Here is a 14120-nt window from a genome sequence, read left to right as displayed (position 1 = left end):
CCAAAGGCTGCACTGTACGCAGTACATTGGCGCAGCGCCGTGTTAGTGTTCTACCGAGTCGCAAGCTAAGAGCTGCCCTAGCTCCCCTGCCCTCCCATCGTAGACTCTGCATCCTTCACTACAGGACTATGCAACGCCTCATCACCGCTGCTGCAGGTCGTCTTTTCCAGCCCAGATTCGCCTCGTTGACTGTTGTTGTAAGCGCTACCGCCCACGCCAGCTCACGAGTCAAACCCCCCAAGACTGCCTCGGTATTGCATCATCTCATGGTTCAGTGCTGATCGCTGTCCAGCCCGCCACCGCCCGCACAATGCATATCCGGTCGATTCCCATGTGTATGCTGCTTCTCAACACCCCAACGCTCACAGCCTCGACGGACGAGACAAGAGAGGCTGACCATCGGACCAGGGACGGGGAAGGGCGACAACTACGCCTACCTTGTCGTCGATGATAAGTCCCGGGAAGCTGTCATCATCGACCCGGCGCACCCGGCAGAGTGAGTTGACATGGGGGAGGGGAAAAGCTCACGGTTGGACAGCAGCTTACTTTTCATGTCGCTACACCAGAGTTGCTCCGGTTTTGAAGAAGGCCATCCAGGACGAGTCCATCAAGCTCACGGCCATCGTGAACACCCACCAGTGAGTAGCCCTCCCTACCGCATCTCGCCCCTGTGTCCATGGGAGCCGACGGGAGCAGACAGCTGACGGAGCTCTAGCCACTGGGACCATGCCGGCGGGAACGAAGAGATGGTAGGCGACCCCACGCCGTTGCGCTGCTTGCCCCGCTCTCGTGATGTTAACGTTGCCCGCAGCTCGCGGAGCTCGGCCAGCTCGAGGTGATTGGCGGCAAGGACTGCAAGAAGGTGACGCGGACGCCCAAGCATGGCGAGACCTTTAACATTGGCAGCATCGCGGTCAAGGCCCTGCACACGCCATGCCACACGCAGGACAGCATCTGCTTCTTCATGCAGGACGGCGACGACAAGGTCGTGTTTACGGGCGACACGCTGTTTCACGGCGGTAACGTGCCCTTACGCTCCGACCATCTTCGCCTGGGCGTCGCTGACACCATGTTCCTCTTCCACCCTCTTCAGGTTGCGGCAGGTTCTTTGAAGGCACGGGCGAGGAGATGCACAAGGCCCTGAACGAGACGCTGGCGTCTCTGCCTGACGACACGCGGGTCTTTGTGAGTAGCGCAGGAACCCCCGGAGAGACAGGATCCTGACCATGCCGACTGACCAACCGTGACAGCCCGGCCACGAGTACACGGCATCCAACGCCAAGTTTGGACTGTCGGTCCTCCAGAGCGAGCCCGTCAAGTCGTTGGCTGCCTTCGCCAAGGCCAACCAGGAGACCCAAGGAAAGTTTACGATTGGAGATGAGAAGCAGCACAACGTGTTTATGCGGCCTCATGTGAGCATTCGCCCCCCCCAGGAAACACAGCATCGCAACACGGGCTGACGAGCAGAACAGGACCCGGAGATCCAGAAGGCCACGGGCGAGACGGATCCCGTGGCGATCATGAACAAGCTTCGCGAGATGAAGAACAACTTCAAGTGAGTGGGCTGTCCTGAGCCGGCAGGAGGGCACTCACTTCCAGGAGCCGGGCACCATATTGATTTCGGTTCCATTAGGGAAGAGAAGGAGGAGGAGGAGGAGGAGGAGGAGGAGGAGGTTGTCGACAAGGCCAACCTCTAGCGGGCAGACAGAGTGTACATCCACCCCCCCCCCCCCCCCCCTTCCCCCCATCAGCAAGAGGACACGCTGCGCATGCTCACCAACGGATTCAATATCGGGACACATTGGGGGAAAAATAGCGAAAAGCTAATACATGAGATGTCTCCGCGGTCTTATACCATCAAGATTCGGTGAAGGAATCGAGATGTAATGAACCCGCGGACGCGCCTTATGGTGGCACGGGATTTTCAATCTTGCTTCATCGTCCACACTCACGCGCCCTAGGAACGAAGGCGGCAAGCTCTAGCAAATGCTGAAGCGACCACTGAAAAGATCGATCCTCACGGGCACCGTCCGCCTCTCTGTCTCGAGGAGTAACACGTTGCTCCTGTCGAGACGCGCAAAATGACTTACCGTAAAGCTTAGGGTCCTCCATAACACCACAAGACTACGTGGAGGACCGCGGCATAAAGAGAGAGCAAGGCTTTTCTGCTGCGGAAAGGCAGGCGGTGCTGTGAGGACAGATGCGGAGGTGGTTTGACGATCCAAATGGGTTGCAAGCGGGGAGAAAGTGGGAAAAAAAATTGTGGGGGGGGGCAGATAAATGTTTGCAGAGCCCCACATGGCCCTTTTTGCATCACGTGATAAAGCGCCCGATGGCTCCGCTCGCTTTCTTCCGGCCTCCGGGCTCCACTCCTTGGCCATGACGGTTCGGCGTCGCGTCGCATCGCCGCATCGCATCGCTTCGCATCGCATCGCATTGCAAGCCACGGCGAAGAAGTGAAGGTAACCAAACCCTTCAGCAGCAAACCCCCCTCGTCTAGGAAACTCATCATTTGTAATCACACACACACCTTCTTTTCACACAAACCTACCAACCATAAAAGTCCCAATATGGTCAGCGGCCCTCCCGACGTGTCCAACATCGTTGACGAAAGCTAACCTGGCCACCGCCTCGTAGCCCCCGCGACGCCGCCAGCCAGGGGCCGGCGCATCCTCGTCGGCCGCCGCGACCCCGCGGTCCTCCGCCCGGCAGTCCAAGCTCGCCAAGGAGCACAACATTACGGCCGAGGAGGAGGCCGAGATCCGCGAAGCCTTCTCCCTCTTCGCCGAGCCCATGGAGGGCGAAAAGGACGGCGTCATTCCCATCGGCGACGTGCGCCGCGCCTTGATGTGCGCAGCCCCCCCTCCCTGACACACAAACCAGCTCCTGCTCTCGTTCTGACGCCTTTTTTTTTGCCGTTGTTCTTTTGCTGCAGAGCCCTCGGCATCCCGCCTTCCTCCCCCTCCCAGCTCTCCGCCTTCATCGAGGCCCTCGACCCGCACGACGAGGGCTTCGCCACCTACCCGGCCTTCGTCGGCGTCTGCGCGCTGCAGATCAACGCCCGCCGCGACCGGGACGGCGGCCCCGAGTACGACGATCACCACCGCGCCGAGCTCGACGAGGCCTACGGCCTGTTCACCACCGCCGCGGGCAGCGCCGAGGGGCCGAGCGCGCCGCGCATCACACTGGCGGACCTGAAGAGGGTGGCGGCGCTGCTGCGGCTGGACCAGGCTTCCAAGGAGGAGGACGGCAAGGGCCATCGGTACCAGGAGGGGCGGAACAAGAAGGCGGGGGATCTGGACGGGGTGGTGGTGACGGAGGAGGTGCTCAGGGACATGATTCTCGAGGCGAACGGGGGGGCCGGGGTGGGCAAGGGGGTGACCAAGGAGGAGTTTGACCGGGTCATGAGGCGGGCGGGGGTTTGGAGGTGATGCCGCGAGAGAGAGACAAAGAGAAAGAGAGACGAGAAGAGATACCGGACGATGACGGAGGGTGGAGGAATGGATCCGCGCAGGGCTGGGCCGGAGACGGACGAACCCCGGCCAGGAGGCCAACAACGACCGCGCAACCGACAAAACCACGACGGGGCGCCCCCCCCCCCCCCCCCCTAGGACAGACTCTCCCTCCCGATGACCGCGAACAGATGCCCGCAGAGAGCCGGCTGGCGACGCGACGGCAAGCCGCGAAGACGGACGGGATGAGAAAGAAACCAGGGAATCAGCAGGACCGGCCATGATGCGGCGCCCGCGCTTTGCCTGGTCATCATGATGGGACGGTCTTCGAGCGAGCACGGACACGGAGGGTTCCGCGATGGAACCCCAAAGAGGGGTGGCAGCGGAAGATCAGAGAGAAAACGGGGCGGATGGATGAACCTTGGGGTTCTTCATTTTCGAGGAAGTGTTTGTCCTCGACCGTTGCGTATGCTGAACCATCGCACGCCTTTTTTTTTTTTTGCTCGCTGATGGAACGGGCAATGGAATCATCCATGAGACTCGCCACGTTGCGAAATATTATGCATGTCTTTCCCAACGCCTCAACTATGCGTTTGCTACCATAGCTTTTGCAAGAGATGTGCTCTTGCCGAATATGCGACCAGGTACCCTCAGGTACCCAAGCACAAAAGCCACTCCTTCAGGTATACATCCTATTGCCGCTCCCCCCCCCTCCATTACGCTGATCCCTCCTCCCCTCCCTCCTGCTGCTGCGGCTTTTCCTCCTTTTCCTTCTGCTCCTGGGCCGCCTTGGCAGCAGCCTCCCTCGCGCGCTGCGAGTCGATCACGGCCTGCAGCTCAGGCGGCGCCTTGAACCCGGCGTGGTCGGCATGGCGCTTGTAAAAGTAGTTGTCGGGCTTGGGGCGAAGATCCTGGGGCAGCTCCTCGAGCACGCACTGCAGCAAGTTGTCGACGGACTTTTGGCGCGACGATTCGCGGTGCCAGATGGAGACGAGGTGCGAGTTGAAGCGGACCGAGAGGCCCACGCCGCAGATTTGGTCGCCTGCAAGAGAGGGGGGGGGAGAACGGCCAAGGTTAGCTTGGGAAACAGAGGGGGCGCGGAGAAAGGAGAAGAAAAAAAGAAAACAAACGTACCCTCTTCCAACACGCTCTGCAGCTTCTCGCCAATCGCCAGCAGCTGCACCCTCGTCCAAACGTCCGGCCCGATGCTCTTGGGGACGCGGAACGTCCAGCTACCGCCCAGCACGTTACGGCGGTCCTCCCAAACCGGCCGGAAGCCGGCCTTGAACAGGTAGAGGCTCTCGCGCATCTTGATCTGGTCCACGGGCGTGTTGTTGTGATACCGCCAAAAGTCCTGGACGCTTTCGATCCGGCCGGGGAGCTGCTCCAGCTGCGACTGGTAATCCTCGGCGTTGGTGGTTGCCGTCGTCCCCGACGGTTGCTGGCCGTCCCTCGGGGGCGGCCGGTCGAACCACACGTGCCAGTAGTGCTGGGTGGGTAGGGGGCGCATGGCCTTGAGGAAGTTGCGCTTGGCGTCGTCGCGCTGCTCGGCGGGGGAGGAGACATTCGGGGAGTTGGGGTCGGAGCTCTGCGACAGGCCCGAGAGGCCGCGCGTGAAGAGGGAGGGGCGCGTCGCCATGATGGCGGCGTGGTGCGATGCGGTGCGGTTCGAGAGGCGGTGGCGGAGAGGCGGCGGTGGTTCTTGTTTTGTTGCCCGTGCCGGCGTGTCCCCTGGTTTGGACGCTCGCTTGTACTCTCTTCCGCTCGATTCACAACAGAGCGGCACCTTGTGTCACAAAGGAACACCTGGAACCGGGCACGTCGACGAATGAGAGCGGCAGCCGGAGGCGCCTTTCTAACCTGCAAGGTACCGTAGCACAAAGCAGGCTACGGCGAAAGTTGGCCGAGGTGTGCCAGCGGAGCCGTGGTTGGGAAGGATGGTCGTCCTGTCGAGGCTGCGGCCAAGTGGCGCCCTGAATTCGAGGCGGCGGGCAGATGCACGGGCTCGTGAGGCTTCCGAAAGAGGTTGGCGGCCTTGGAGGGGGTGGTGAGCAACGTTGGCCTGCGAGGCTGCGGCGCGAGTGGACCGTCGCCTGCTTTGGTTGGGGAGGGCCCGGATTATAATGTCGTCGCCGCGAGATGGGATGGCTCGAAACCTTGACGTCGTGGAGGAACCCAGCGGAAGGAAATAGGGGTAATCAGTTACGTTGCCGAAGCCATCGCACCAGCGCCCAGACCTTTGCGCTTCTGTGAAACGAAACAGGGCCCAGCAAGCGCAGCTCCTCCATCGTTGCGGCTCGGCAGGCTGGCGGTTTGGCCAGTCAGGGGCTGTGATGGAACGCTGCCTGTCAGGTGCCACGGGGAGGGGAGCGAAACAGCTGGAGGGGCCGGGCCAAGGCGCCGGTGTGCGTATGTGTGGGGAGGGGATCGGCTGGTAGGTAAGGTACGGTAGGTAAGTGGACGGGCGTTGAGTGACATCGGCATCGGGTAACCATTCATTCAGCCCTTGGATTCTCCTCCCCTCCCCCCTTTTTTTTGTTTGTCATTTTCCAATGCTTTCGGTTTTTCCATTGTTGTAGGTAGCCGAGACTCGAGTCGAACGAGCCCGAGCCCGACCCGGCCTGGATGGCCACGGCCGTGGCACAAAGACCGACGCCTAACAAAGATGAGGCGCCCATTGTGACAATGATAAGCAGAGGGTCAGCAAGACACCCCTGGCGCTGCGGATGGGGAAGCTTGGGAAGGGTGGTCGACGTGGATGGCTCCCCGGCCAGGACCAGCGCCCAAAGGCGGAAGCTGAAACGGACAAGAAGTGTGGGGCAGGCCTTTGACGGGCAGCTCAGCGTGTTTCAAGCTTTGGCTGCCGGCCCCGGGCCGGGTTCTTTTGGAGGAGAGGGGGGGGGGGGGGTGGGGCTCTGCTGTGCACGCAGTATGTAGGTGCTGTGGGTAGGTGCTGTACCACGTTTCCTTCAGGTCACTAGTTGCTCCGTACCTACAGTGTACAGTGCTGCGCTGTGCTTTAGCGCAGGTCCCTTGCCTTGCCATTGCCGCCAAGCGAACGCGACCTTAGCGCAACGAAGGCAAGTCGGATACGGGTGGCCATCCCGTCATCCCCGTCATCTCGTCATCTCCGTGGTTCCCATGGCCCTGACGACCTGGAGTTTTGAAGAACGTGGCTCGTTCCGTGCTGGTCAAAATACACAACAACACCCGACAACAAGCGGGCGCTTGAAACGGCCCGCTGCAACCTGCAGAGCGTTGAATAGGCACCCCGAGGTACAAAGAGGTCAGGTTCCAGGGCTGTGCAGAGCGCCGGCCTGAGTCGTTTGCCCGCGCCGAGGACGGGGGTGCCATGCGTTCTCTGGTGTGGCTGTTTCCCTCCTCTGCCCTCCTGTCCAATGCCCACGAGGTGAGGCGATGCAAGGCAATGCGAGGCGGACGGTCATAGGACCTTTTCTGCAAAACACAAGACACCGAGATCTCGTCATTCGGGCTTGACCGCTTGATGACTCGCATTTCTTTGGTGCCCTGGCTTCCCATTGTTGAGTTGGGGGGGGGGGGGGGGGGGTTGGCGCCGTTTGCCTGAATTGCCATACCAGGTCGGCCCCAGAACCCGAAACCGTCCTCGAAGTTGCTCGAGGGTCGGAACAACATGACCTCGAAGCTGACATACAAGGAAAAAGATGGAAGCCTGGGTAAGACCTAAACCGGCTGCCCGTGTACTGTGTAGGTGATCGATGCCCGTAGGTACAGAGTCCTCCGTATGGCCGTGATTACTGCGTATGGTTCTCAGCGAGAAAGAAAGGGTGCAAGAGAAGTGGGGCGAGGCTGACACAGCGGAGCCTGCCCGGCGCTGCCCAGCATTTCCTTTTGACGTGCTAGACCTACCGGTAGCGGGCGGTGGGTGGGTCGGGTCACAATGGCCTTCTCGGTGTCCGGGTCGACCTCTGCTGAAGCAGAAAAAAACGGTCAACGAAAGAGGGCCGACGCATCTCTCTGCCGCCCGTGAAGGATTGTAATCGGGCAACACGGCCTCGGACATGTCCAATGCAAGACAATGAATGATCCCGGCCCTCACCATCCCATCTTACTCTCACTTGACCTTCCGAGTCAGTCCAATTTCCTGCAGCCTTGGGTTATTTTCCCCTGCTTTCTGCTCGGATCCCGTGCGGCATAGCCTCTTTCCAGGGCATTGTCTTGCTGTCAGGGCCCTCAAGGTCCTCAGTGTCCAAAAAAAAAACTTGTTCTCCATCCACCAACCTGATAGCAACCTGGGATCGACGTCTTGGTTGCGATTCTCTTCACCAGTCTTCGATCATCACATATATCAACCACCCTCCCCAACGGGCTCGTCCTCTTTCCTCAGTCCACGTGCTCGTGCATAGGGACCGTTAGTACGCTGCAGACCTCCTTGACACGCCCCTCTCATCGTCGAACCGGCTTGTATCCGGTCACCAAGAGATATCCGGGGTTTATCTTTGTCAGTCGCTGTGCAGCGTGCAGCTCTTCGCTGGCGCACCACGTTGCCCGCCTTTCGCCTCGTCTCTGAGACACAAGCCCACTCTCCCTCCCAACCCACGAAATCACCTGCCAGCTGGCATTGGGCACGACGACAATATCAGTCTCTAGCCAACGTTTTGCTAGCCATTTCGAACCCCTCGTGACAATAGCAACCGCCCTATCAAACAGGTATGTCGGAACCCTCCTGGATTTATTCTTCCTCTGCCCTTCGCCCAGGGCGACCCTCCTTCTCGACAACTTGACCTCCGTCTTTTTGTCGACATTCCCACTTCCTCGGCGAGCTCTCGCCGTCCCCGTTCTTGTTCCCCCAAGCATTTCCCCCCCTTCTCCAAGAACCTCGCCTTTGTTTCTTTGTTGCCCCGTGCCCCTCTGCCATCATGCCTGCCCAGATCAGGATCGTCGTGAACCACCCGGCGGTCCTCGGTGGCAACCCCCTGGCTACCGGGCCCCTCGGGGCCCTTGGCTGGCTCAAACCCGGTGCTGCCGCATCTGCCGCATCTGCCCAGCCGCCTCGCTCCCGCCGCGGCGATCTTGCCATGCTCCGGGCTGGCGTTGACATCGCCGTCGAGTATTTCAACCTGGACGGCGATGCCGCCCTCCCGGAGCTGAAGGCCCGGGCGAGGAACTGGGCAGATCGGTATTTCAAGGGGTACCCGTACGCGGCCAAGCGGCCAACTTCCCTGCTGGCAAGGTTCCCAAACCTGTTCAACCTCAACGTCAAGCGTGCGTTTTGTGACGTTTTCTTTCTGCCAAATTCCTCCCTACATACATGTTCTCTCGGGCTTGGCGCTCCAACACCACTAACCTCTCGATAGCACCTCTTCGACTTGTTCCCAGGATGCCTAAGCCTTCGCCGTCGGAGCCCGAGGGCGCGAACCCCAGGGAGCTTCGCCGGGCCGAGCGCAAGGCCATGAACTCGGAGGCCTTTCCCGAGTTTGCCGAGCCGACCCTCGCCTCGGACGCCGAGATTGACGAGGTCGTTCATCTCCACACCCAGCGCAAGCCCGCCGCGAAGCCGGTGATGCGTGTCGACGCCGCCATGCTCCGCGGCTCCGGCCTGTTGGACACCCTCCCCGAGTTCCTAGGACAGCTCGCTCGCGCCAACCTCGAGACCGAGACGAAGCTGGCCACCGACCCGGAGGCGGTCCGGGTGGAGCTCGATGACGACGAGGCCGACACGCAGCCTCACATCGAGATGAACGTGTACGCCGGCTTGCTCAAGCAGCAGCGCCGCAAGAAGAACCGGGATATCGTCCTTCCCGGAAACCTGGCCGTCCAGAGCCCCCTCAAGGCAACAAAGACCGACGGCCCGAGGGACAACGACAGCAACAACGACAACAACAGCAGCAGCAGCAGTTGCGGCTCCGAGGCCGAGGACAGTGGCGACGAGACGGATGCCTCGACCTCTACCACCGCCAGCCTCCGCGCCAACCTCAAGAAGCGCAAGGCTGCCGAGCTCGAGGATTCCGATGACGACGACGGCGACGACGACGAGAGCGACAGGAGCCGCAGCGGCAGCCCGCCCAACAAGATCCGGCTGCACGTTCACCACCCCAGCCCCACCATCAGCTTCTACGACATGAAGCGGGGCAGGATGGTGACCCGCCGCAACAAGGACGTCCGGGAGGAGGACCCCTTCCAAGCCTTCCAAAAGGTCCGGGCCGCTGCCGCCGCTGCCCCCGTCGTCAACGAGCGCCCGACCACCAGCGGCAGCAACACGAGCAGCGTCAGCAACAAGTCGGCCTCGCCACGGAGCAGCCCGGTGCCCATCACCAAGATCAGGGTGCCCAGCCGCAGCCCGGACGGATCTCGCTCGGCATCGCCGGATAGGATCATTGTTCTCCGCCACCCTGTCATCTCGCGCTCGCCCTCTCTGTCCTCGACTCAGAACAGCGACTCCGAGGGGGAGGCGGCTCCTGCTGCGTCTGCCTCGCCCAAGACCAAGATCAAGATTGTTCGCAGGGAGCGTCGAGATGCGGGAGAGACGAAGCTGATCAAGGAGGTTGACTGATGTCCATCCCCTGGCGGTGCTTTCTCTTATCTGTGGTCATAAGCCTGGCGTTATCGTGAGCAAGCATGATGTCTTTTTCTGTTGGTTGGTGGGGCGATTCTTGTTTCCGCGCAGAACATGGTCATTTTGGCGTTCGTGGCGGTGGATTTCCTCGTAGCATGCAGGATGGGAGATTCTTCACACACACACACACACACACACATACACAGGACAGCAACGGCGTTGTGGACGACGGAGCGATAAAGGGCTTTGCTTATGAGTTCGAGACAGGACTGGCGTTTCACGGGATACACCGGAGGACATTGTGATAGACAAGCCTGGATGGGCATGGGAGAAACGGAACCTGCTAGTCCTGTCGGCACGGCTTCTGGGAGGGATAGATCGGGGGTACGGAACCACGGCTTTCCGCTAGATACGGTACAGTAGTTTCTTTTGAAATCAGGGAGGATATACCCCTCGGAAATATCAAGATTATTTCCCAAGCTTTCCGAATCAGCCTCTGTGATATGACCGGCCGTCCAAGTTCCCGGCATCGTCGGCCTACTCTTGAAGGATGCGTTGCGATATCGGGCTCTTGAAGTCATGGAAAAAGGGTTGGGTTCACTCCGAGTCAGACCAGAAGGACGGCAAGGATACAATCAAGCGAATTTGACACTAGAAGGGTCCTTTTAGAGGCTGTTCCTCAACGAGCCAGACTCCCTCCACAATGATTTCTACACGGTACTGTCTCTCAACTCTCCTAGCAAAGCAAAGCGTAAGGCTGCTCTGTATCGATCCATGGATCATGCCATTCCCGCCCGTCAATGCCATTCCCTCCCCCATCCAGAGGCCACCGAAGAAAAAACCCATGACCGAACCATCCAACCAGCAACAGCAGCATTCCTCCCGAGTCCAACTCCGTCTCTCCGCCGAACTGGGAATCATAAAGCAGCACCGACCAATACGAGAGGAAAGCAAAGGAAAAAAAAAAAAAAACAGAAAAAGAAAAGGGATGAAAAAAAAAGAAGAAGAAAGAACAAGAAGGATACAAAAGCCAACAGAATATCACGTTGTCGCCGCCATCGTCGTCGTTGTCGTTGTTGCCATCATAGTGCTCGTCCCGCACGTAAAAGCCCATCATCATATCATCCCTTGGTCATACCCGCCCTGGCAGAAAAAGACCCCGACAATCCGACGAAAGAAAAAGAAAAAAGAACCGTCCTTCCCATGGATTCAGCAGTTCCCAAACCAAGCTCCCAACCCGACCGGACGAGGCCAAGGGGGGAAAGGGCCAAGATCAAACAAGAATGTTGGACCTCTTCCCATCCCACGGCCTCGGCCTCGCCAGCAGCCCCGCCACGGCCTCGCCGTCGATGCCGTCCAGCACGAACCGCGCCTTGTCGTCGCCAATCTTCCGCCGGAACAGGTTCAGGTCGTGCAGCAGGCCGCGCATGTACTCGTGCATGTCGTCGGCGTGGCGTTCGTAGCCCGTCTCTTGGTCTTCGGCGGCCGTGGAGCCGGACGCGTAACCGTCATCATTATCATCATCATCGTCTTCTTTTTGCTCGGCCGCTCCCTTGTCTTCTGCCGCCTTCTTCTTGTTTCCGCCAGGATCATCATGATCATCATCATTCTCCTCTCTTTCCCCTCCTTCGACGCTCTTCACCACCTGATCCGGAGGAGGAGGAGGAGGAGGAGGAGGAGGAGGAACGACGACCGGATTCCTCAACGCCTCCAACGCCAGCTTGAGATGCCTCCTTAGCGCCTCGTTCTCCATCTCCAAGCTCCTGATCTTGCCCTCGGCGACGAGGCTCTTCTCCTCCATGGCCTGCTGCAGGGTCCGCACCGTGGCCTGGTACTGCTCCAGCCGCTCCTCGGCCTCGCGGGCGTCCCTTTCGAACCGGCGCCGCGAGTCGCCGACGATGATCTGCAGCTGGTGGATCTCGGCCTGCATGGCGGCGATCTGGGCGTCGCGCTGCGCGGCGCTGACGGCGTCGACCTGGTTGACGACGGCGCGCGTGCGGATGCGCTTGGCCTGGTCGGCGTAGCGGAGGGTCGACAGCGTCTCCTCGTAGTCCGAGGGCGCGATGCACGCGATCATGGCCGTCTTGGAGTTGCCGCCCAGGGAGTCCTTGAGGAGCCAGGTGAGGATGCTGTCGCGGTAGGGGACGACGGAGCTCGAGGCGCCGCCGCGGGAGGGGCGGTGCTGCTTGGGGTCGGCCAGGGCGGCGATGACGCGCCCCAGGGTGGTGAGGGACTTGTTGATGTTGCTGCCCTCGCGCAGGCGCTGGCCGGTGGCCTCGGTGGACTTTGCGCGCTCGCTGCCCGCCAGGTCGACGAGGCGGATGCGGCTGGAGCGCTCCGTGGTCTCGTCGGTCTCGAGGTCGTGGTGGATCTGCTTGAGCATGATGGTGAAGACGGCGTGGCTGCGCGAGCTCGTGTCGTTCATCTTGGTGCTGGCGGTGGTGCGGTTGCTGTCGCCGATGCGCATGTAGCGGAGGATCTCGCCGAGGCTGCGCACGGGCACCTCGGTCAGGTCCTTGACGTAGGGCCCCTCGGTGGGGGACTCGCGTATCTTGAGGTAGTAGGGCGGCTGGTGCGGCGCGACGGGGACGAGCAGGTCGCGCACGTGCTCGTTGTAGACCTCAAAGTACGAGACGCGCACGTTGTAGCTGATGTTGGGCGTCTCCTCCTGGGCGGCGGCGATGCGTTCAAACAGGTCCTCGCACGTGCGGGGGATGAGCCCCGGCTGCTCGGGCGTGCCCATCATGGTGTACGACTTGCCCGAGCCCGTCTGGCCGTAGGCAAAGATGCACGTGTGGTAGCCCTCAAAGTTGTGGTCCAGGAACTCCTCGCCCAGGCAGTCGTAAATGTCTTCTTGGGTCGCGTAGTGCGGGTCGCGCGCGTCGTGGCTCCAGAAGCTCCTGTCAAAGGTAAAGGACCTCTCCTCCACGGCCTTGCGGGCGCGCGCGCGCGCGTTGACCGGATCGGCGTCGTTGGGCGCGAGCAGCGTGGTGCGCTGCGTGCCGGGGTCCATGCGGATGAGGCATTCTGCGTTGCGCTCGATTTCTGGAGGGGAGAGAATTAGTCCCTATCGGCTGGGGGCGGTCGTCTGGAATTCCCCAAGGGAGGCTTGCTTGCTTACCCCTCGGCAGAAAGGCACGTACCCTCACCACGACGCGGACGTTGCCGCCCGGGTCGGCCCTCGCATGAGGCGGCACGGTGCCATCGCGGGCGCGCAGCGACGGGGTGCTCGCGCTCGAGCGGGCGGGCCGGTGGGCGACCTCGAGGTGGTGAGGGTGGTGGTGGTGGTGGTAGAGGCCCGCAGAGTTCGGCATCAGGCGCGGATCGAGAGAAATGCCAATCAACGTCTCATTGATATCGGTGACGGCGTCTTGGAATCGCCTCTCGAGGTTGCGAAACATGTAACGAGGGGGAGAGGGGGGGGTGGAAGGAAAACCGGTAAGCTACCTAGGTGAGCTCTGGTACCTTGAACGAATGGCCTTTCCTTGGCGAGCGGGCGACGCTAGACGCAACAACAACAACAATCTAGTGGCTGCTGGCTTGCCAGTTGGCGGTGTGGGGCTGCGTTGTAACCGCCCTCTTGGTGATTGTTTACAAAGTTGGGGGGCAGCGCAGTTGCTGGGGTGAGGGGATGCAGGTTGGGAGGACTGCAGGGGTGGCTGCAAGGTTCAGGGTTAGGGTTGGGTATGTAACTGGAACCCCCAGCAACATCCCACGGAGGCGGACGGAAATACACACTGGTCTACGTTGCATGCAGCACGACGTCCAGGAATCATACGTTTGGGAAATCTCTCGCAAAAATCCTGGCCGACTTGATGGATACAAGCAGCAGAGAAAGAAAGCAAAAGCCACCCCTCCCTTTGTGGGAGTCATGTCAAGATTGAGACACGGTCTTACAAGCACCCACCCCGCCGTCATACAATCCGCGGGGTTCTGCTACAGCTCGTTACCGTGTATGCGAGCCGGGTGCATGTCCCCAACCACCAAAGCCTCACCGTCCTGCTGAATCCAGAGCCGTCACGGCGGCGTCGGGGGCCATCTTGGTTGTCGGACAGAGAGAGAGAGAGAGAGAGAGAGAGAGAGAGAGAGAGAGAGAGATCCGAGACGAAGGCTGCGTCCTGCTCAGAGGAAAG

At 60.6% G+C, this 14120-nt stretch overlaps 5 protein-coding genes across 5 annotated transcripts; 3 read left to right on the top strand and 2 right to left on the bottom strand.

The window, feature by feature from the left end:
* Positions 1–310: 310 nt before the first annotated feature.
* On the top strand, positions 311–1559 carry VTJ83DRAFT_5732 (uncharacterized protein; the record flags this gene model as incomplete). Its single annotated transcript, XM_071012365.1, has 8 exons — positions 311–335; positions 409–496; positions 567–638; positions 716–749; positions 812–1019; positions 1094–1185; positions 1251–1412; positions 1473–1559. 8 exons carry the CDS (start codon positions 311–313, stop codon positions 1557–1559), a joined length of 768 nt encoding a protein of 255 aa, XP_070865107.1.
* A 1011-nt stretch (positions 1560–2570) lies between these two features.
* VTJ83DRAFT_5731 (uncharacterized protein) lies at positions 2571–3431 on the top strand (the record flags this gene model as incomplete). Its single annotated transcript, XM_071012364.1, has 3 exons — positions 2571–2573; positions 2638–2849; positions 2936–3431. 3 exons carry the CDS (start codon positions 2571–2573, stop codon positions 3429–3431), a joined length of 711 nt encoding a protein of 236 aa, XP_070865106.1.
* Positions 3432–4168: 737 nt separating this feature from the next.
* On the bottom strand, positions 4169–5091 carry VTJ83DRAFT_5730 (uncharacterized protein; the record flags this gene model as incomplete). Its single annotated transcript, XM_071012363.1, has 2 exons — positions 4169–4494; positions 4587–5091. 2 exons carry the CDS (start codon positions 5089–5091, stop codon positions 4169–4171), a joined length of 831 nt encoding a protein of 276 aa, XP_070865105.1.
* A 3259-nt stretch (positions 5092–8350) lies between these two features.
* VTJ83DRAFT_5729 (uncharacterized protein) lies at positions 8351–9984 on the top strand (the record flags this gene model as incomplete). Its single annotated transcript, XM_071012361.1, has 2 exons — positions 8351–8696; positions 8789–9984. The coding sequence occupies 2 exons, from the start codon at positions 8351–8353 to the stop codon at positions 9982–9984; spliced, it is 1542 nt and encodes a 513-aa protein (XP_070865104.1).
* Positions 9985–11260: 1276 nt separating this feature from the next.
* Positions 11261–13388, bottom strand: VTJ83DRAFT_5728 (uncharacterized protein; the record flags this gene model as incomplete). The annotated part of the gene is made up of 2 exons (XM_071012360.1): positions 11261–13032; positions 13109–13388. 2 exons carry the CDS (start codon positions 13386–13388, stop codon positions 11261–11263), a joined length of 2052 nt encoding a protein of 683 aa, XP_070865103.1.
* Positions 13389–14120: the final 732 nt, after the last annotated feature.

Source organism: Remersonia thermophila, chromosome 5, assembly GCF_042764415.1.
Source record: "Remersonia thermophila strain ATCC 22073 chromosome 5, whole genome shotgun sequence".
Lineage (NCBI taxonomy): Eukaryota > Fungi > Ascomycota > Sordariomycetes > Sordariales > Chaetomiaceae > Remersonia > Remersonia thermophila.
This window is presented reverse-complemented; position numbering and strand designations above follow the sequence as displayed.